At 36.7% G+C, this 21,342-nt stretch overlaps 1 protein-coding gene across 1 annotated transcript in view; it reads left to right on the forward strand.

The window, feature by feature from the left end:
- The window catches only part of RALYL (RALY RNA binding protein like), a 725,647-nt gene that overhangs the window by 653,846 nt on the left and 50,459 nt on the right, over positions 1–21,342 (forward strand). Inside the window, exon 5 of the mRNA XM_060127724.1 lies at positions 16,990–17,022. Coding sequence (XP_059983707.1) covers positions 16,990–17,022 — 33 coding nt within the window. The remainder of the gene's footprint in view (positions 1–16,989; positions 17,023–21,342) is intronic.

Below are 21,342 nucleotides of genomic sequence, written 5' to 3' on the forward strand. Positions count from 1 at the left end.
GGCTTAAAAAGTGTATTATTTGTCATATCCAGCAATCTGAGCTGGGCTCAGTTGAGTGGTTCTGTTCTGTGTGGGGTCCAAGATGGCTTCTACACTTACGTATCTGGTACATCAGCTGGGGATAGCTAGAACAGCTGTGGTGACCAAGCATCTTTCTCCACATGGTTTTGCTCTGCAGTAAGCTTAGACTTTATCACAGCACAGAGGGCTCAGATTAGTCAGAATTTCACATAGTGACTTAGTTCAAGAAGGAAGAAGATGCTGCCTATCCTTGTAAAATCTGGGTTGGAAATTGTACAATGTCACATCTGTCACATATTCTATTCATCAAAGCAAGTCACAAGGCCAGTCCATATGTAAGATGAGGAGCATAGACTTCACCTCTTGATGGGTGGACAGAAGGAACTGATGATGGTCAGACTGTCTACCATAGATGTCTCCAAGGATTTTGTACTGAGCATCTGGACATATGAAGTTGCAGCTGAGTGAGCCAAGGAACACTCACGGCAGAGGTTACAGTAGGCCAAGGTAGGTGGTAGAGATTAGAAGTGTAGCTTTGGGACTTACTAAGGTTGAGATATCTGTTAGGCATCCAAGTGAAGATGTCAAGTAGACAGATGAATACCCAATCGGGAGTTCAGTGGGAGGTCTGGACTGGGTGCCCACATCTGTGAGTCAACAGTATGTAGATGGTACTCAAAGCCATGAGACTGGATGAGAGAAAACACCAAAGGAATAATTAAAGATAGAAAAGAGAAGAATTCCAAGAAGTGGGCTCTGGAACACACTAATATTTGAAGTCAGGACCTAGCAAAGGAGACTCAAAAGAAATAGTTACACTAAGTTGTATGAAACCCAGAGGAGAAAATATTTTCGGGAAGAAAAAAATCAACTAGGTCAGCCCTTCAAAGGTCATTTTGAACTAATAATTCACCAGTGGACTCAGCATTGTGGAAACCATTGCACTCTTTAACAAAACTGTATCCATCAGGTTTGGGGTCATGGCTAGATCCTGCACAGTTAACTTAGGGAACAGCCTAGGAGAGTCTGGGACCTGGAATTATAAAACCATGCTCTTGTAAGACAGCCATAGCTGTAGAGTTAGAGGGACACTATCATGAATCCCTGCGCTAAAACACAGCCTAGCCAGTCAGGTGGAAATTTCAATACAATCCAAGAGGACGTAATGTTGAGTAGCCCAGGCAAACAATTTGCATCACACAATTTTGTCAGCATGTGACCGTGGTTGTCATTAAATTCTGACATTAAAAGGCAGAATTTTTTCTAAACCAGAAGGATGGAGAGCTGTGTCTGAGAGGGCCCGAGGTTACCAAGACAGGAACTCAGGCAGGAGATTATCTGCCAGACAGGTTTGTCACTGGGAAGAGCAGAAACACAGTTAAGCAACACATGCAAACATGAGTTATTGTTTCCAAGCCTGTATCAGACATTAGCTACAAGTTAGTCTAAATGAACTTCAAGTGTTTGACTAAGACAGGGCAGAGGAGAGTGGTGAGGTTGCACCTGGGACCAAAATGGGTGTGAGAATGTGGGGCACAGGTGAGCAGTGTGGACTGGAGGGAGGCAGGGTGGTTGGCAGGGGAGGCAGGTGAGGACAAAAGTCGACTGCTCATCTCAATCTACTGGGGTAGCCCCACAAATACATGTGTTATGTCATTTAGCACCATTCACACTCTGAACAACTTATTGTGATGGCAATCAAAAGACCTCCCAGAAATGTATCGGCTCTGATAGCTTCATTTAAAATGGAGGAAAAAAGATAAATGACATTAGAATTCTGCAAAGAGCAGGGCTGAGGATTGAGATGGGAAGCTGGATAACTCTGTGACTGATTACTGGCCTCCCTCGTCTGTGCTCTTGGCAGATGCACAGTTTCTCTGTAAGATTTAACAGCTATTAGCAAGTGACTAAAGAAGACAATTGAAAGAGACAGCTGAGCAGCCACTTGCTAGTTTTTCTTAAATTTATGTCCCTTCACTACATAGGGTTGGAAGTGAGATGGGCAAATCTTCCAACGTGAAAATAATTGAGTTTGAAAGTATCTCTTTTCAGAAAATCATTTTTCTTATTTTAATAGAAACATCCAGAGTTGTGTGCATTCCCTTGCAATGTAAGTTATGATGAGGTTGACTGTGGAATCATAACAGAGCAGGGCTGAGACACTCTACTCTGCCTTGGCCAAAAAGCTACCATCCCTACCCCTAGCTCCACTCCCAGTTGGAGAAAGAGTTTCAAGGCCCCCAGGGGAATCTACCAATGGTTAATGATCTTTCTTAACAGAAGATTCCTCTTTATTCTTCACCTCCATTCCTCTTGCCATGGCGCAAGCCTCCCGGTAAAGTTATGAAAGAACATTACGCCTGTCCAAGGGAGATGAGCCCTGCAGCCTCAATTTCCAAGGTGGCAAAAGTCGTAACTGTGAATGTCAAAACTGCCACTGAGATTCTTGGTTGATACCACAGCCATCCATTAACTTGTTCCTGGAGTCAGAAGCGCAGATGGTGGTAACCACAAATAGAATGTACCAGAGGGCCTGATGAGAGCCCTAAGCAGAGATTTCAATTGGACATGAAAGCCCTTGAAAAAGGTATCACAGGAAATAAAGGGAAAAGTTTTTTTTTTTTTTTTTACTCCAGAGAAATGGAATCCATTGTAGCAAATTCCACCACAGGAGCTGGCTCTCTACAGTTTTGAGGTGAATTTGACCTCCTCTAATGACCAAAAAATAACATATAGGAAAATGGTAAAGATACACTATCATATGAAGAACTGAAAGTCTTAATCAGACTGCCTGATTTATCATCCTGCTCTATGACTTTCTAGGTTAATAGATCTTGGGTAAATTACTCGATCCCTCTCTGACTCTGTTTCCTATGTATAAAATATATATGATAACGGTATCAACTTCAAGGGAGGTTGTGAGGACTAAATGTATCAAAAGGCTTAAGTAGTGTGTCAGATTTAGAATATTGGCTATTATTATATATGTGACATTAGGTATACATTATTATTTGTACACATTGGTGTATGTCTAGAAATCTAGGTTTCACTGCAGACTTTATACCTCTTTATTCCTTTTGTAAGTTTGAGCAAATTTCTGTGCCTTCTATTAGCACAAAGTTGGTAAATACATATTTGGAGACCATTCTTCTCCTTTCTCTTCCTATTTCTATCTCAGACATAGGTTAATTACAGCACTGTTACACCCTGAGACCTAAATAGGTTTTATAATTCTTGTCAACATGTTGTTCCCAGCAGCCACCATCAATTAGTACACATTGACATGAAAATTAAAGCTTATTTGACCTCTCAGATTAAGGAAATGATAGTTCCCATTCTTAGCCACCCCAGAGTATCCCATTGCAGTCGCATCCCAGAACTCTGCTTTGTCACAAATTTCTCAGTGTGGTTGACAGGACACAGCAAAAGGCTACACATGTGATAATCCTTGAGCATCTATTCTAACATTACACCATTGTAAGTAGCCACCCCTGGAAAAGCACCATGGTTGGCACGAGAATGCTCTGAGTGCTGATTAAGATCAGTGGACAACAGCGTCTTGAACTCTTGTTCCACCAAAGACACTGACTGATGATGTGAACTCAGACTTCTTTGGGTTGGTGGAGATGAGGAGGTTGGCTCCTGCGCAGCCCAGTGCTCCTTCCCAAGCGGGCACCAAGGAGGTTGTCCTTCCTAACAAGCCTCTTGTATTGCTCCCCACAGCAAGGGTTCCTAGGCATCTGGGCCCTGGTCAGTCGGCACAGAAGACTGGGCTGCCTTTGCTTTTATTTTTTCTTGTTAGGTGAGGAGAGAAGAGCCAAAATAATAAGTACCATAGACAGATTCCAACGTTCACTGAATGTCAAAGAACTCACCTATGAATATCCGGTTCCTGTTACATAAAGAAGACTCATGTGTTTGTTTTGTTTTGTTTTGTTTCATTTTTTACCTTTTGGTGATAAATGAACTTTTAAGAATACTGACAGAATTGTTTTTTTTTTTTTTTTTTTTTTTTTTTTTTTGCGGTACGCGGGCCTCTCACTGCTGTGGCCCCTCCCGTTGCGGAGCACAGGCTCCGGACGTGCAGGCTCAGCGGCCACGGCTCACGGGCCCAGCCGCTCCGCAGCACGTGGGATCTTCCCGGACCGGGGCACGAACCCGTGTCTCCCGCATCGGCAGGCGGACTCTCAACCACTGCGCCACCAGGGAAGCCCGAATTGTTTTATTTTTTAATGTTCAGTAAAGGATAGCATCTAAGAATCACCTTACAAGTACTTATCTTTGATCAAAATCATAAGTTTTTGTTCATATTTAAACACTTACTTTGAAAACAAAGCCTTTTTAAATTAGAGGACCTTGGAATGATGAAAATGTTCTGTGGATGTGTTTAGATTATAAATGGCTAATGATGAAATTTAGGTTAAATTTTAAATATCAAAATAAGATTCCTATAATCCTTAATAAGGTTATTAAGCTATTCGTAAAATAGCATATCAAGTTACTCCATAAATAAAGAGCAATTGGTTAGCAAGTGTTAACTCACAATGACCTGGACCACACCCTGCCCTGTATGGGGTCAGATAGACCAGAGGCCCAGCCAGTGTGTAGCATTTATTTTGTTCTTTCCCATTTCTTAGAGGATAGAGCAGAGGCTAAGAGTATAGACTTTGGAGTCAGGTCTGTGATTGAATTCAGACTCCATAACTTTGCTGTATGACTTTGAGCAAATTACTTTGTGTTTCTGAACTTATTTTTTCATCTTCTATTGTCAAAATTACATGTAATACAGGGCCTGGCATAGTTTCTAGAACATAGTAAGCTCTGGCTATGGTGATCATCATTAGACTCTCCCAGGGTTCCTGGAGAGAGTGATGGGACAGATAGGAATCAGCCACACTGTTCTTTACATAAAATGCCTGCAATTATGTTTGTCTTTAAAATATTATTTGAAATGCAGATGAAGATCAATTCTTTTTGAGAAAAAAAATGGTATGTAATGATAAAAGGTTTTCCATCACTTTAATGGGTTAATTCATTCATTCATGGGTTGAAAAACTGTATTTCAAGCATCACTAGATTTCAAACTAGACTCTGATGTATATCTAAGAATGTAATCCTCCTCCATTTTTCCTCCTTTCTAGTTTAGGTTAAGCACACATGAGCTACTTCCAGAGAGAAATCTTTTCTTTTTTTATTTACTCCTATCCTACAGAACAGATTAAAGGCTGGTGACAGATCCAGGCACAGATTTGCTCACTCAGCCCACACTGGTGGACATCAGCTATGTTCTGGGTACCAATGGCTAGACAGTTCTCCTGCCCCTTTCTGAGCTTTGCATCTATGCCTGGAATCCTGACCCCAGATATTCTCTCTAAAACCATTTTCTTCCCATTCTACACACTCTGTCTGGGACCCTCATTCTCTCCTATGATGTCACATACTAACTATGGGTTGATGACATGACTCCTAAACCTGTATTTCCCCAGATGTTCTCCCTGAGTTCCAGGCCTACATTTCCACATCTGCCTCCAGCATATCTTCTGCAACATATCCCAACATGACTCATTAATATATAACTGCTAAACAACTTATTCCCCAGCCTGGACTCCCTGTATCTGATGTATTTAGTTATTTATCTAATTCTCTCCACACCCCTAAGAGTTAGGTCTATTGTTACCTTCATTTTGTAGATGAGATCATTGAGGCGCAAGGAAAAGCTCCTTACTTTTCCAAGGCTGTGCAGCCAGAAGGTGGTAGTGTCAGGACCAGAATCTGGCAGTCTGATTCTGGAAGCTGTATTCTCAGCCCTTTGGTACATCCATCTTAAATGTAGGTCACATGTGGGTTATCATTCCTAAAGAGAATAGATCAGATAGTAGTGTTGCTGCTCCATAATTTTAACTACAAAATCCTATAAATATAGTAGGGGATCATAGTTATGTCACTTTGGATTCATAAAAAAACACTAGTTTTGCAAAAACAAGGTAGTTGAAGTCATTTCTGCCAAAACCCAGTATATGCCAAGGCACAGGAATGTGAGGAAGCAGGATGTCACTTGACGGTGAGAAGTTGGCTTAGCTTGGTTGGATCATAGAATCTGTAGGCTGAAGTGGTAGCAGACAAAAGACTGGTAAGGTACCCTAGAACCAGATATTGAATGAACTTTTAGTTATATTAAAGGGTTTATTCTGTAGGCAAATAACGGAAGTAGGGGTGGGAGAGCAAGGCAGGGAAAGTTCATCTGACAAAATCATTACCAAGAGCCTCTTATGAAGTAGACATGATTCTAAGTATTTGAATTACAGTGAGTTCTTACCTTCAAGGATTATACAGTCTTAGTGGGGAGCCTGGAAAATATGCTTCCAATTTTTAATACATCATGATTGAGTGTTACAGGGGCCTATTATGGGGACAGTTATGAAGCACTCCTAACCAACCTATGGTGCCTTATAAGGGAATATTTCCTAGAAGCACTCAGATATTTGTAATGAAGGGAATTACATGATCACATTTGTATTGTAGAAAGATAGTTCTGCTAGTAGATATGGCTATTCCAAAGAAATACTGAAGAAGGAAGGTCACAGAGGATATTATTCTAATAGCCCACATAAAAGTTGATGACCACTTGAACTAATAATAATAGGGACGGAAGATAATAATAATAGGGATAATAGGGACGGAAGATAATAATAGGGACGGAAGAACAGAATGAAGAGGACTTTTGGCAATAGAAACAACAGAACTAGGAGAATCTACTGAAAATGAGTGTCGCTAGAAAGGAGTTAATGAGAAAGATTCTAATCTTTCTAGTTTGATTATCTGGATGGCTGATTATGCCATTCAGTTAGGGATAAAGAGGAGCAGAATGAGAGAAGATGATTAATTTCATTTGGGGCATGTTAAGTTAAAGGCACCTATAATTGGAGTTGTATGGTGAGTGGATATAGCCATGCATAAACAAATTGTGTGATGCTGCAGACTTAAGTTTGTGAATATCCATCATTTGAAGACATTTGAAATCAAATACGATTTCTCAGTAGAACACAGAATGTATAAAGAGAGGAAATGCCATAAGGCACGTGCAAACAAAATGAAAAAAACAAAATAAATAAACAGATGTGAGGCAGCACACCATGCAAGACATGACCACAAGAACTTTGGAGCCAGATTGCCTAAGTTCAGATCCTACTTCAACCATTCTTCAGCTGTGTAACCTTGTGCAAGATAGTTAGCATCTTTGGGTATCAGTTTCCTCCTCTGCAAAATGAGATCTACCTCAGAAGTATCATGATGTTTAAATAAGTCAATGTTTATAAAGCACTTTGAGTAATGTCTGACCCTTAGTAAATTTGGTTTAGTTTTTTGTTCTTGTTAAATACAAAGTATAATAAGTCTTTTAGCCACAAATATTGATCTTCATTTCTCATTTTATTTTATTTCTCTACTGTGTCTTATTTTTCTAAAGGCTGTGATTTGTTTACCTTATTCTACTCTTAATTCTAGTGGGTCTTAAATGAGGAGTTATTAAATTCACTACCTATTTCATGTTGAAAGAAAATCCCAGGAAAGATAAAATCAATCATTTTCTTCACAGAACAATTACCTTATAAAAAAACTCAGAGAAGTTCTCTCTGGGCATATCACAATGTAATCACCTGTTTCTAAGGATCAAACTGATAAACAATTTTCTCCAAAAGGATGTTTTTCTTAGTAGTTTTCTTCTTTTACTTTTTTTTCACTTTTCAGAATGAAAATTACAAAAATGAGCTTTTTGTATATTCAAGCAGTTTCAGCCCTTAGAGTTAACTACCTTTCTTTGGCATAGTCGTGGCCATAAAGGTCCCCTCTGTGGGGACCAAGATTTCCTGCTCCATGTCACCACTGAAAATGCTTGTCTTCATGACTTACAGTGACTAGTTCACAATAACCTTGCCTTTCTGCTCAATTCATAGAGCATCAGCAGACATCTCCCTCCTGGGCCCATTGGAAAGCTTAACAAAGAACTGTCAGGAGCTTCTTATCCAAGCAGAGAGGCAAGTTTAACATTCTTACCAATCTTAATAAACTCTAAGTTAACTTTTTAACAAGGACTATTGTCTTGAGACTATAGCATAGTGATGGAGATAATAAGTAATAGAAGTTTAGAGACAGGATTGTCCCTATAAGATGAAGGTGTCAGGAATGGCTTTTTAAGTTAGATAAACTCAAAAGATAAATAGAATTTGATAGGGAAAAGAAGGAATAAAACAATATTCCAGTATAGAAACAAAATTTAAAGACACCAAAGCAAAGCTAAACCAGATTTGTTTGGGCTATACATAGACAAATTTCCTGGAATAAAGTAGTTAGTAATAGAAGTGATAAAGAATAATGTGGAAAGTTGGTGTGAGGCACGTTTGCGAAGAGCTTTCAAATGACAGCTGAAAAGTTTGGGCATCATTCTGTAGTTATTGAAATCATCAAGAAAGGTGGTGACATGAAAACAGCATTTAGGGGAATTAACCTGTCAGTAGGGTCAGAGACTGAATTGGTGATGTAGAGAAGGAATTCAAATTATTCTGAACTTTGAAGTCTGGGAGAATATCTTGATAGGTAGCAAAATAAAGAGTGCCACTTTTGAGAAATTGTTTCCAACTCCTTCCCACAATATAATCATATTTCAAGTGATGGAACACTTTTTTTCTGTAAAGATCATATAGTAAATATTTTAAGTTTGTGGACATTCAGTCCCTGTTACAATGACTCAACTTACTACTGTAGCACAAAAACAGTCTTAAACAATATATAAATGAGTGAGTATGACTGTATCCCAATGAACTTTATTTATGGACACTGAAATTTGAATTGCATATAATTTTCATGACTCATAAAATATTCTTCTTTTGATATTTTCCAAACATTAAAAAATGTAAAAAACGCTCTTAGCTTCAGGTTGTGTAAAATCAGGTGGTGAGCAGGATTTGGCCTATAGACTGGAGTTTGCAAACCCCTGGTTTATAGAACATCAGTCAGAACTCTATCCAACATCATTTTAAAAACTTTGGATTCTCTTCTGAGATCTTATATTGAGCACTTGGAAAGAGATGGTTGAAATGGCGAGTCAAGTGGTAAAAGTCAAAGGAGACAACTAAGTAGATAGTAAGACTAACCCTATAAATCACTGGGGTCAGTGGGGCAACATATGTACCTATATGCTCCAATCCAACAGCTACTTACTTCAGAAAAAAAGGGAAAATCAATCAATAAATATTACTTCAAACACATTCTGAACTCAGCATTCTAGTAATTGCACAGGGAAAGACAAGTGGTGGGTCTTGCCTCTATTCACGTTGATTATGATGCCCGTAAGTAAAGTGGCACAAATGCAGTTTCTAAACAAGTGGTGTGGGTGGCAGCATGGAAGGAAGCTTAGTGTGAGTCCAGCGTATCAAGTTGGAGTAACTCTGAACAAAGAAATTACATTTGGAGAGACCAGTTAGGCTGGGATAGATGACAAGAACTAGCCTGGGAACTGAGTGAAGAGAGAGATAAGAGGAACATAAAGGAAAAATTGACCAGACATTGCTAATTAAGATGTGCAGAATGAAAGGGGAGTCATACATTAAATGTTTTAAATTTTGTTTACTATATTATTCAATGCCACTAAGAAGCATGCAGAAGTGAGAGGCAAGGGGGCCAGTGTAGGCCGTGGGAAATGGAGAACTAGGCGACTGGAGGTTAGCACCTGACACAGCAAATAACACACGTGCACTGAAGTCTGACTGATGTTAGGCTGAATTATTGGCAAACACGGGGAGAAGGTATTCTATTCATACCCTCATGTTAGCTATTTCTCAAGTGTTATTAGATGGAAAAATAAGGGAGAAGTGCTATCATCATCACGTTGATGTTCCAAATAAGTTAACCATCTTCTGCATCATGTTATATAGAATCCCCCTCATTTCTTCAAGGTAATTTCATCATTTGGCACTAGTCGTGTCTTATAAAACAAGCATATCCAAACATATTTCACTATTTATCTTCAGTATTTTTTCTCTTAGATCTGTTTACCTATCCATATCATAAATGTATGGGAAAAACAAGCACACAATATGGCCAATAATTTACATGGAGGCGGGAATAATATTGGAATTCAGGAGAAGAAAAGGTTACATAAATATATGCCTCCAACTCTTAACACCAACTATTGGTTTTCTCTGCTTCTTCCTTATATGCTGCTATTTAGAGAGTTTGCTAGGGCAGCTGCTCCCTAAAAGAGTCTCTCCCTGCTATAAGTTTTCACCCAAAGAAGCAGGACATTGGGCAAAGAACCATATTGGCTCAGCCTGTAAGTGGACCAAGGCATATTTCTAATAAGCCATTTTTTATTTTTGAATTTTATTTTATTCATTTTTTTAAACAGCAGGTTATCAGTCATCCATCTTATACACATCAGTGTATACATGTCAATCCCAATCTCTCAGTTCATCACACCACCACCCCCATGCCCCGCCACTTTCCCCCCTTGGTGTTCATATGTTTGTTCTTTACATCTGTATCTAAATTTCTGCCCTACAAACCACTTCATCTATACCATTTTTCTAGGTTCCACATATATGTATTAATATGCGATATTTGTTTTCCTCTTTCTGACTTACTTCACTCTGTATGAGAGTCTCTAGATTCATCCATGTCTCTACAAATGACAAAATTTTGTTCCTTTTTATGGCTGAGTAATATTCCATTGTATATATGTACCACATTTTTTTAACATCTTTATTGGAGTATAATTGCTTCACAATTGTGTGTTAGTTTCTGCTTTATAACAAAGTGAATCAGTTATACATATACATATATCCCCATATCTCCTCCGTCTTGCATCTCCCGCCCTCCCACCCTACCTATCCCACCTCTCTAGGTGGTCACAAAGCACCGAACTGATCTCCCTGTGCTATGTGGCTGCTTCCCACTAGCTATCTATTTTACGTTTGGTAGTTTATATATGTCCATGCCACTCTGTCACTTTGTCCCAGCTTACCCTTCCCCCTCCCCATATCCTCAAGTCCATTCTCTAGTAGGTCTGTGTCTTTATTCCCATCTTGCCCCTAGGTTCTTCTGATCACCTTTTTTTCTTTTTTCTTTAGATTCCATATATATGTGTTAACATATGGTATTTGTTTTTCTCTTTCTGACTTACTTCACTCTGTATGACAGACTCTAGGTCCATCCACCTCACTACAAATAACTCAGTTTTGTTCCTTTTTATGGCTGAGTAATATTCCATTGTATATATGTACCACATCTTCTTTACCGATTTGTCTGTCGATGGGCATATAGGTTGGTTCCATGACCTGGCTATTGTAAATAGTGCTGCAATGAGTATTGGGGTGTACGTGTCTTTTTGAATTATGGTTTTCTCTGGGTAAATGCCCAGAAGTTGGATTGCTGGGTCATATGGTAATTCTATTTTTAGTTTTTTAAGCAACCTCCATACTGTTCTCCATTGTGGCTGTATCAATTTACATTCACACCAACAGTGCAAGAGGGTTCCCTTTCTCCATACCCTCTCCAGCATTTGTTGTTTGTAGATATTTGGATGATGGCCATTCTAACTGGTATGAGATGATACCTCACTGTAGTTTTGTTTTTCATTTCTCTAATAATTAGTGATGTTGAGCAGCTTTTCATGTGCTTCTTGGCCATCTGTATGTCTTCTCTGGAGATATGTCTATTTAGGTCTTCTGCTCATTTTTGGATTGGACTGTTTGTTTTTTTTAATATTGAGCTACATGAGCTCTTTATATATTTTGGAGATTAATCTTTTGCCTGTTGATTCGTTTGCAAATATTTTCTCCCATTTTGAAGGTTGTCTTTTTGTCTTGTTTGTAGTTTCCTTTGTTTGCAAAAGCTTTTAAGTTTTATTAGGTCCCATTTGTTTATTTTTGTTTTTATTTCCACTTCTCTAGGAAGTGGTCAAAAAGGATCTTACTGTGAATTATGTCAAAGAGTATTCTGCCCATGTTTTCCTCTATGAATTTTATAGCATCTGGCCTTATATTTAGGTCTTTAATCCATTTTGAGTTTACTTTTGTGTATGGTGTTAGGGAGTGATCTAATTTCATTCTTTTACATGTAGCTGTCCACTTTCCCCAGCACCACTTATTGAAGAGACTGTCTTTTCTCCATGGTATATCCTTGCCTCCTTTGTCATAGATTAGTTGACCATAGGTGTGTGGGTTTATCTCTCTGCTTTCTATCCTGTTCTGTTGAACTATATTTCTGTTTTTGTGTCAGTACCACATTGTCTTTATTACTGTAGCTTTGTAGTATAGTCTGAAGTCAGGGAGTCCGATTCCTCCAATTCTGTCTTTTTCACTCAAGACTGTTTTGGCTATTCAAGGTCTTTTGTGTCTCCATACCATTTTTAAGATTTTTGTTATAGTTGTGTGAAAAATGCCATTGGTAATTTGATAGGGATTGCATTGAATCTGCATATTGCATTGGGTAGTATAGTCATTTTCACAATATTGATTCTTTCAATCCAAGAATATGGTGTATCTCTCCATCGGTTGGTATCATCTTTAATTTCTTTCAACAGTGTCTTGTAGTTTTCTGCCTACAGATCTTGTCTCCCTATGTAGGTTTCTTCCTAGGTATTTTATTCTTTTTGTTGCAATGGTAAATTGGAGTGTTTCCTTAATTTCTCTTTCAGATTTTTCATCATTAGTGTATAGGAATGCAAGAGATTTCTGTGCATTAATTTTGTATCCTGCAACTACCAAATTTATTGCTTAGCTCTAGGAGTTTTCTGGTGGCATCTTTAGGATTCTCTATGTATAATATCATGTCATCTGCAAACAGTGACAGTTTTACTTCTTTTCCAATTTGGGTTCCTTTTATTTCTTTATATTCTCTGATTGCCAGGGCTAGGACTTCCAAAACTAAGTTGAATAATAGTGGTGAGAGTGGACATTCTTGTCTTGTTCCTGATCCTAGTGGAAATGATTTCAGTTTTTCACCATTGAGAATGATGTTTGCTGTGGGTTTGTCATATTTGGCCTTTATTATGTTGAGGTAGGTTCCCTCTATGCCCACTTTCTGGAGAGTTTTTATCATAAATGGGTGTTGAAATTTGTTAAAAGATTTCTCTGCATCTATTGAGTTTATCATATTATTTTTATACTTCAACTTGTTAATATGGTGCATTACATTGATTAATTTGTGTATATTGAAGAATCCTTCCATCCCTGGGATGAATCCCACTTGATCATGGTGTATGATCCTTTTATTGTGCTGTTGGATTCTGTTTGCTAGTATTTTGTTGAGGATTTTTGATTCTATATTCATCAGTGATATTGGTCTCTACTTTTCTTTTCTTTAGTATCTTTGTCTGGTTTTGGTATCAGGGTGATGGTGGTCTCATGGAATGAGTTTGGGAGTGTTCCTTCCTCTGTAGTTTTTGGAAGAATTTGAGAAGGATGGGTGTTAGCTCTTCTCTAAATGTTTGATAGAATTCACCCGTGAAACCATCTGGTCCTGAACTTTTGTGTTTTGGAAGATTTTTAATCACAGTTTCAATTTCATTACTTGTGATTGGTCTGTTCATATTTTCTATTTCTTCCTGGTTCAGTCTACGCAGGTTATACCTTTCTAAGAATTTGTCCATTTCTTCCAGGTTGTCCATTTTATTGGCATAGTGTTTCTTGTAGTAGTCTTTTAGGATGCTTTGTATTTCTGCGGTGTCTGTTGTAACTTCTCCTTTCTCATTTCTAAGTTTATTGATTTGAGTCCTCTCCATCTTTTTCTTGATGTGTCTGTCTAATGGTTTTTCAATTTTGTTTATCTTCTCAAAGAACCAGCTTTTAGTTTTATTGATCTTTGCTCTTGTTTTCTTTGTTTCTATTTCATTTATTTCTATTCTGATCTTTATGATTTCTTTCCTTCTGCTAACTATGGGTTTTGTTTGTTCTTCTTTCTCTAGTTCCTTTAGGTGTAAGGTTAGTTTGTTTATTTAAGATTTTTATTGTTTCTTGAGGTAAGATTGTATTGGTATAAACTTCCAACTTAGAACTGCTTTTGCTACATCCCATAGGCTTTGGATCATCATGTTTTCATTGTCATTTGTCTCTAGGTAATTTTTGATTTCCTCTTTGATTTCTTCAGTGATTTCTTGGTTATTTAGTAACCTATTGTTTAGCCTCCATGTGCTTGTGTTTTTCACATTTTTTCCCTGTAATTTATTTCTATTCTCATAGTGTTGTGGTCAGAAAAGATGCTTGATATGATTTCAATATTCTTAAATTTACTGTGGTTTGATTTGTGACCCAAGATGTGATCTATACTGGAGAATGATCCATGTGCACTTGAGAAGAATGTATAATCTGCTGTTTTTGAATGGAATGTCCTATAAATATCAATTAAATCTATCTGGTCTATTGTGTCATTTAAAGCTTGTGTTTCCTTATTTTCTGTTTGGCTGATCTGTCCATTGGTGTAAGTGAGTTGTCAAAGTTCCCCAATATTATTGTGTTACTGTCTATTTCCTCTTTTGTAGTTGTTATCAGTTGCCTTATGTATTGAGGTGCTCCTATGTTGGTGCATATATATTTATAACTGTTATATGTTCTTGGATTGATCCCTTGATCATTATGTAGTGTCCTTCCTTGTCTCTTGTAACATTATTTTAAAGTCTATTTTATCTGACATGAGTATTACTACTCCAGCTTTCCTTTGATTTCCATTTGCATAGAATATCTTTTTCCATCCCTCACTTTCAGTCTGAACATGTCGCTAGGTTTGAAGTGGATCTCTTGTATACAACATATATATGGGTCTTGTTTTTGTATCCATTCAGCAAGCTTGTGTCTTTTGGTTGAAGCATTTAATCCATTCACATTTAAGGTAATTATCAATATGTATGTTCCTATTACCATTTTCTTAATTGTTATGGGTTTGTTTTTGTAGGTCCTTTTCTTCTCTTGTGTTTCCCACTTAGAGAAGTTCCTTTATCATTTGTTGTAGAGCTGGTTTGGTGCTGCTGAATTCTCCTAACTTTTGCTTGTCTGTAAACCTTTTGATTTCTCCATTGAATCTGAATGAGATCCTTGCCAGGTAGAGTAATCTTAGTTGTAGGTTCTTCCCTTTCATCACTTTAAGTATATCATGCCACTCCCTTCTGGCTTGTAGAGTTTTTGCTGAGAAATCATCCGTTAACCTTATGGGAGTTCCTGGGACTCTCTGGGCTTCCTGGACTTGGGTGGCTACTTCTTGTCCCATGTCAGGGAAGTTTTCAACTATAATCTCTTCAAATATTTTCTCGGGTGCTTTCTCTCTCTCTTCTTCTTCTAGGACCCCTATAATGTGAATGTTGTTGTGTTTAATGTTGTCCCAGAGGTCTCTTAGGCTGTCTTCATTTCTTTTCATTCTTTTTCTTTATTCTGTTCCACAGCAGTGAATTCAACCATTCTGTCTTCCAGGTCATTTGTCCATTCTTCTGCCTCAGTTATTCTGCTATTGATTCCTTCTAGTGTAATTTTCATTTCAGTTATTGTGTTGTTAATCTCTCTTGTTTGTTCTTTAATTCTTCTAGATCTTTGTTAAACATTTCTTGCATCTTCTCAATCTTTGCCTCCATTCTTTTTCCGAGGTCCTGTATCATCTTCACTATCATTATTCTGAATTCTTTTTCTAGATGGTTGCCTATCTCCACTTCATTTAGTTGTTTTTCTGGGGTTTTATCTTGTTCCTTCATGTGGTACATAGACCTCTGCTTTTTCATTTTGTTTATCTTTCTGTGAATGTGGTTTTTGTTCTACAGGCTGCAGGGTTGTAGTTCTTCTTGCTTCTGCCCTCTGGTTGATGAGGTTATCCTAAGCCATATTTATATACACAGTATGAAATAAGACAAAAAAAAGGGGGTCATTGTCTTCATTGTTTAGACTCATATAAAAGTAAAGTCTTTTGACTTAATTCTAAGGTAGTCTCATCAGTTTTCCATGTCAAAGCATAATCAGCTGGTGCTTGGTAAATGTTTTTTGCAGAATTAAATTTCTTGCCATTTTCCTATAACTATTTATATATTAATAAAATAGTTTAAAACATGAATGCTTCTTAAAAATTTTAAACACCAAGGTTTAGATTAAAATGTCCTCAGCATTTGCCTACATTTAACCCATAATCATAAGTTTAAAAACTTACACCTACCAACTGGTCTCCTTAATTATTAATTAGGAAATGTTTAGCAGTGAATCATTTCCTGATTTATTTACTTTTTGCAAAGATATAGTTAATTTATGAAATCAGAAAATTAGCTGGAAGCAATCTTAGCCTATTTTATAGTGGAGAAAGTAAGACTCAGAAGGTTTTTAGTGGCTTGCTCAAGATGTCACAACTAGCCAGAGGCTTCAGGATTATAATTTTCCTTTAATATGTTAGGAGGTACAAAGAATACCTGGTTCTTTGGAGACACAGAGGAGGCAGGAGAACCCTAATCTGTCACCTGGCTTCCCCTGTCCTAAGTTGTTTTGTTGCCAATAAATGACCATGAATGGTATGCTGCTTCTCTCTTCATTACAAAATATTTACTGGAAACAAATTATTCAGTCAATATTTAACCAAATATATTATAAATTGTTCTACTACTCAACTATAAATAGATGTATTAAAAATTCTACAAATTGCTGTAAAAAAGAAAATAAGTAAATGTAGAGAGTGTAAATCAGAATTAGACTAACAATAGTATTATCTTAATTAAATGCTACATTTCCATTCCATGTCTCTCTCATTTTATTTAGCCTCTGCATTAATCCAGCCAGAATTTGAATTAGTCCAGATTAAGTCTTAATATATTATTTGTAGCTTTTTACTAGTTCCAAATTGTGCATTTTCATCCAAACAGGTATAATAATTCTGTCAGATTCATATAAAAGCAATTTTAAGTGTACAGCAAATTGTTATATTAAAATAAGTTTTTCATATCTTTTTTCATAGACTTGAGTCAAAGGAGCCTTTCCTGTCTGTTGGGTGAGTATATGTCTAAATTTTTAAAATCTCAATTCTCTAATTGATTTTTAATTCAAATTAACAAGGTCTTCTGAGACAGTATTTTCAGTCCTTTTAAGCCCATATTCAAAGTCATAACCTACCATTGATTCATCATTTCCTCAGCAATAGGCTATCTACATTTAAAAGGCAACTAAAATGCTCTCTGGGCTGTTTTCTGATCTCAGAAATTTAACTAATGAATGCATATGAAATCCTGTATCCTATGTAAATCTAAAAAGGTACACAGTGATTATCTCATCAAGTAAAAGTGTGCTCTGATTGGTTTTAAAAAATCCTCTGAACCACAGCTTCAGTATTCCTAGTTTGTCTACTCATTTTTGTACTGTTTCCTTTCAATCTACTCTATTCAGTATTTCTTCCCCCTTTTTCTCTAAATCTGTATCCAAAATGTTTTTCTTTTTCCCTTTTCTCTCATTTCACTTTTTTTTCTCTGCTGCTCCCACTGACTGCTTCTCTGAACACAAAGCTGAAAAACTCTGAAGCAGATTAAGTAAGACTAATGCTTACCCTCTCTGATAGTATCATTCTGAGTCACAGTACATGTTCTAATAAAAATATACTGTTGACAAGAATATGCACATACTATTTTTAGCCATTTAGCTAATTAAGACTCAGCAAAGATGTTTTTACTGATCTATTACATAATCCTTTGACTAACATATTAAAATGTTTTATTAAGGGACTTCTGCCTCATTATGGTTGATGTTATAAAGTATCAAAAAGCATTGGAAGATGTGACATCTAGTTTAGAAGAAATCATGCTGTATTTGATAAGAAAAACACCCCCACACACACACATAGGCAGTCATGACCAGAAACATAGGATGGGGTTAGATTTTTAAATGATGACATCAGGTTTTTTTTATTAATTTGCTTGTAGCCGGTGAATATTTCTGTCACTCATTGAAAAAAATGGTTCCCTCTGCCCTTCTACTCCTCATAAAAGCCTTTCAGAATGCCATTTGAATTACAGGAATCAAAATAATTGTTAGGGGTTCTGGGAGAGAAAAACAGTAAATGCATTTATTGGAGGACTTCATGAAAAATGAAAGGTCAATTTGATCTGGTCCAAAAAATTCATTAGCACATACTTCTTTCTTTCATTGATCATCAGATCCTATTTTTAAAAACTTTTAAGCCTGAAGTAATCTTTTGTTTTGAGTGCATATGTGCCCTGCCCTCAAGTCCAGAGGCTGGAATAGCTTCTCTTTATGCCTCAGTGCAGTTGTTCTGCAGCATTTCCTGTTCTCTCCACTACACTGAGGTGGAATCCACTTTTTATTGCAAACCTCTATTTTACAAGGGCAGATGCTCAGTAGTCTTTGTTTTAAACTTATCAGGAATTTAGAACTCAGTATTAGAGCACTGAGAAAAACTCTCTCCAAAAGAAAGATCTATCACTCAGCAAATACTACTCAAAATGGGAAAACTGGTATGGCAGTAAGAAGATATTGCTTTACTTAGACTTGTCTTAAAATAAAGTGGGGAAACAAGCAACCCAAATAGTTCTGCTGACTGGATACTTTAATTTATAGCTAAATGTCTTCATTCTCCTGTAAGAAAATGATTTTGAATAAGATTGTCCAAAAGTATGTATGAATCTCTATCCTGACCCTGTTCAGTAAAAGGAAAGGGTGATAATGAACATAATGGACACATATGAGCCTATTAGGCAACAGATAATCTACTATAAGAACCATGATTCAAATTTGTGTCTTTAATTTTGTCACTTGCCAAAGGGAATAAATATGCATGATGTACTGTCTATTGTATCAGTTGACATGTGAGTATTTAAGGTCGAGTTTTTCTAGAGCCCTGCATATCTTATTACATTAATTTTAATTCTATGTTCAATAAAATTACATTAATGAATAAATCAGTACTAAATATTGCATACTTCAGTCCATTGCCAACAGTGTCTGAAAGCACGTATTAATATACTGTACTTCTAGAAGTTGCTTCCACCCTCGTAGACTCCGACACTTACAAGCTAGTTTTATTAACTTAGTCAGTTTCTTAAACTCCCAAATCTCAGGTCCCTAATCGGTGAAATGGAGATAAAAAAAGAAAATTTAAATCAAGGATTTAGCACTGTTCTTGGCACATAGTAACTGTTCATAAATGTTAGCTATTATTACAGTTATGGAAGTTATATTCATAAATAATGTTCTAAAAACTCAATCACAGAGGTCTGAAATAGTTTAGAGAATACAACTCCACTTCTATAGCTGTGCTTTGAGTTGCATGGGGAAACCAAAAGAAGTTTTTATAATGGGGAGAGAAAAATGAAAATTGTGAATGGAATAAACATGAGTACCAATATTCTGCTTCATATTTTAATGATGAACACTAACAATTGTTATTTAAAACTTTAATGGGACCTTAAGAAACAAGAAACATCTCAAATAAACAATGTAACCTTACACCTAAAGCAATTATAGAAAGAAGAACAAAAAAAACCCAGTTAGCAGAAGGAAAGAAATCAAAAGATCAGATCAGAAATAAATGAAAAAGAAATGAAGGAAAAAATAGCAAAGATCAATATAACTAAAAACTGATTCTTTGAGAAGATAAACAAAATTGATAAACTATGAACCAGACTTATCAAGAAAAAAAGGGAGAAGACTCAAATAAATAGAATTAGAAATGAAAAAGGAGAAGTAATAACTGACACTGCAGAAATACAAAGGATCGTGAGACATTACTACAAGCAACTCTATGCTAATAAAATAGACAAACTGGAAGAAATGGACAAATTCTTAGAAATGCACAACCTTCCAAGACTGAACCAGGAAGAAATAGAAAATATAAACAGACCAATCACAAGCACTGAAATGGAAACTGTGATTAAAAATCTTCCAAAAAACAAAAGTGCAGGACCAGATGGCTTCATAGGAAAATTCTATCAAACATTTAGAGATTAGCTAACACCTATCTTTCTCAAACTCTTGTGAAATACAGCAGAGGGAGGAACACTCCCAAACTCATTCTATGAGGCCACCATCGCTCTGATACCAAAACCAGACAAAGATGTCACAAAGAAAGAAAACTACAGTCCAATATCACTGATGAACATAGATGCAAAATTCCTCAACAAAATACTAGCAAACAGAATCCAACAGCACGTTAAAAGGATCATACACTATGAACAAGTGGGGTTTATCCCAGGAATGCAAGGATTCTTCAATATATGCAAATCAATCAATGTGATAAACCATATTAACAAATTGAAGGAGAAAAACCATATGATCATCTCAATAGATGCAGAGAAAGCTTTTGACAAAATTCAACACCCATTTGTGATAAAAACTCACCAGAAAGTAGGCATAGAGGGAACTGTCCTCAATATAATAAAGGCCATATATGACAAACCCACAGTCAACATCGTCCTCAATGGTAAAAACTGAAACCATTTCCACCATATGATCAGGAACAAGACAAGGTTGCCGACTCTCACCACTATTATTCAACATAGTTTTGGAAGTTTTAGCCACAAAAATCAGAGAAGAAAAAGAAATAAAAGGAATCCAAATTGGAAAAGAAGAAGTAAAGCAGTCACTGTTTTCAGATTACATGATACTATACATAGAGAATCCTAAAGATGCTACCAGAAAACTACTAGAGCTAATCAATGAATTTGGTAAATTAGCAGGATACAAAATTAATGCACAGAAATCTCTAGCATTTCTACACACTAATGATGAAAAATCTGAAAGTGAAATTAAGAAAGCACTCTCATTTACCATTGCAACAAAAATAATAAAATATCTAGGAATAAACCTACCTAAGGAGACAAAACACCTGTATGCAGAAAATTATAAGACACTGATGAAAGAAATTAAAGATGATAGAAATAGATGGAGAGATATACCATGTTCTTGGATTGGAAGAATCAACATTGTGAAATGACTCTACTCTCCAAAGCAATCTACAGATTCAATGCAATACCTATCAAACTATCAATGGCATTTTTCACAGAAATAGAACAAAAAATTTCACAATTTCTATTGAAAGCCCAAAGACCCCCAATAGCCAAAGCAATCTTGAGAAAGAAAAACAGAGCTGCAGGAATCAGGCTCCCTGACTTCAGACTATAGTACAAAGCTACAGTAATCAAGACAGTATGGTAATGACACAAAAACAGAAAGATAGATCAATGGAACAGTATAGAAAGCCCAGAGATAAACCCACTTACTTATGGTAACCTTCTCTTTGGTAAAGGAGGCAACAATATACAGTGGAGAAAAGACAGCCTCTTCAATAATGGTCCTGGGAAAA

This window comes from Lagenorhynchus albirostris, chromosome 17 (genome assembly GCF_949774975.1).
Source record: "Lagenorhynchus albirostris chromosome 17, mLagAlb1.1, whole genome shotgun sequence".
In the NCBI taxonomy this organism is placed as follows: domain Eukaryota; kingdom Metazoa; phylum Chordata; class Mammalia; order Artiodactyla; family Delphinidae; genus Lagenorhynchus; species Lagenorhynchus albirostris.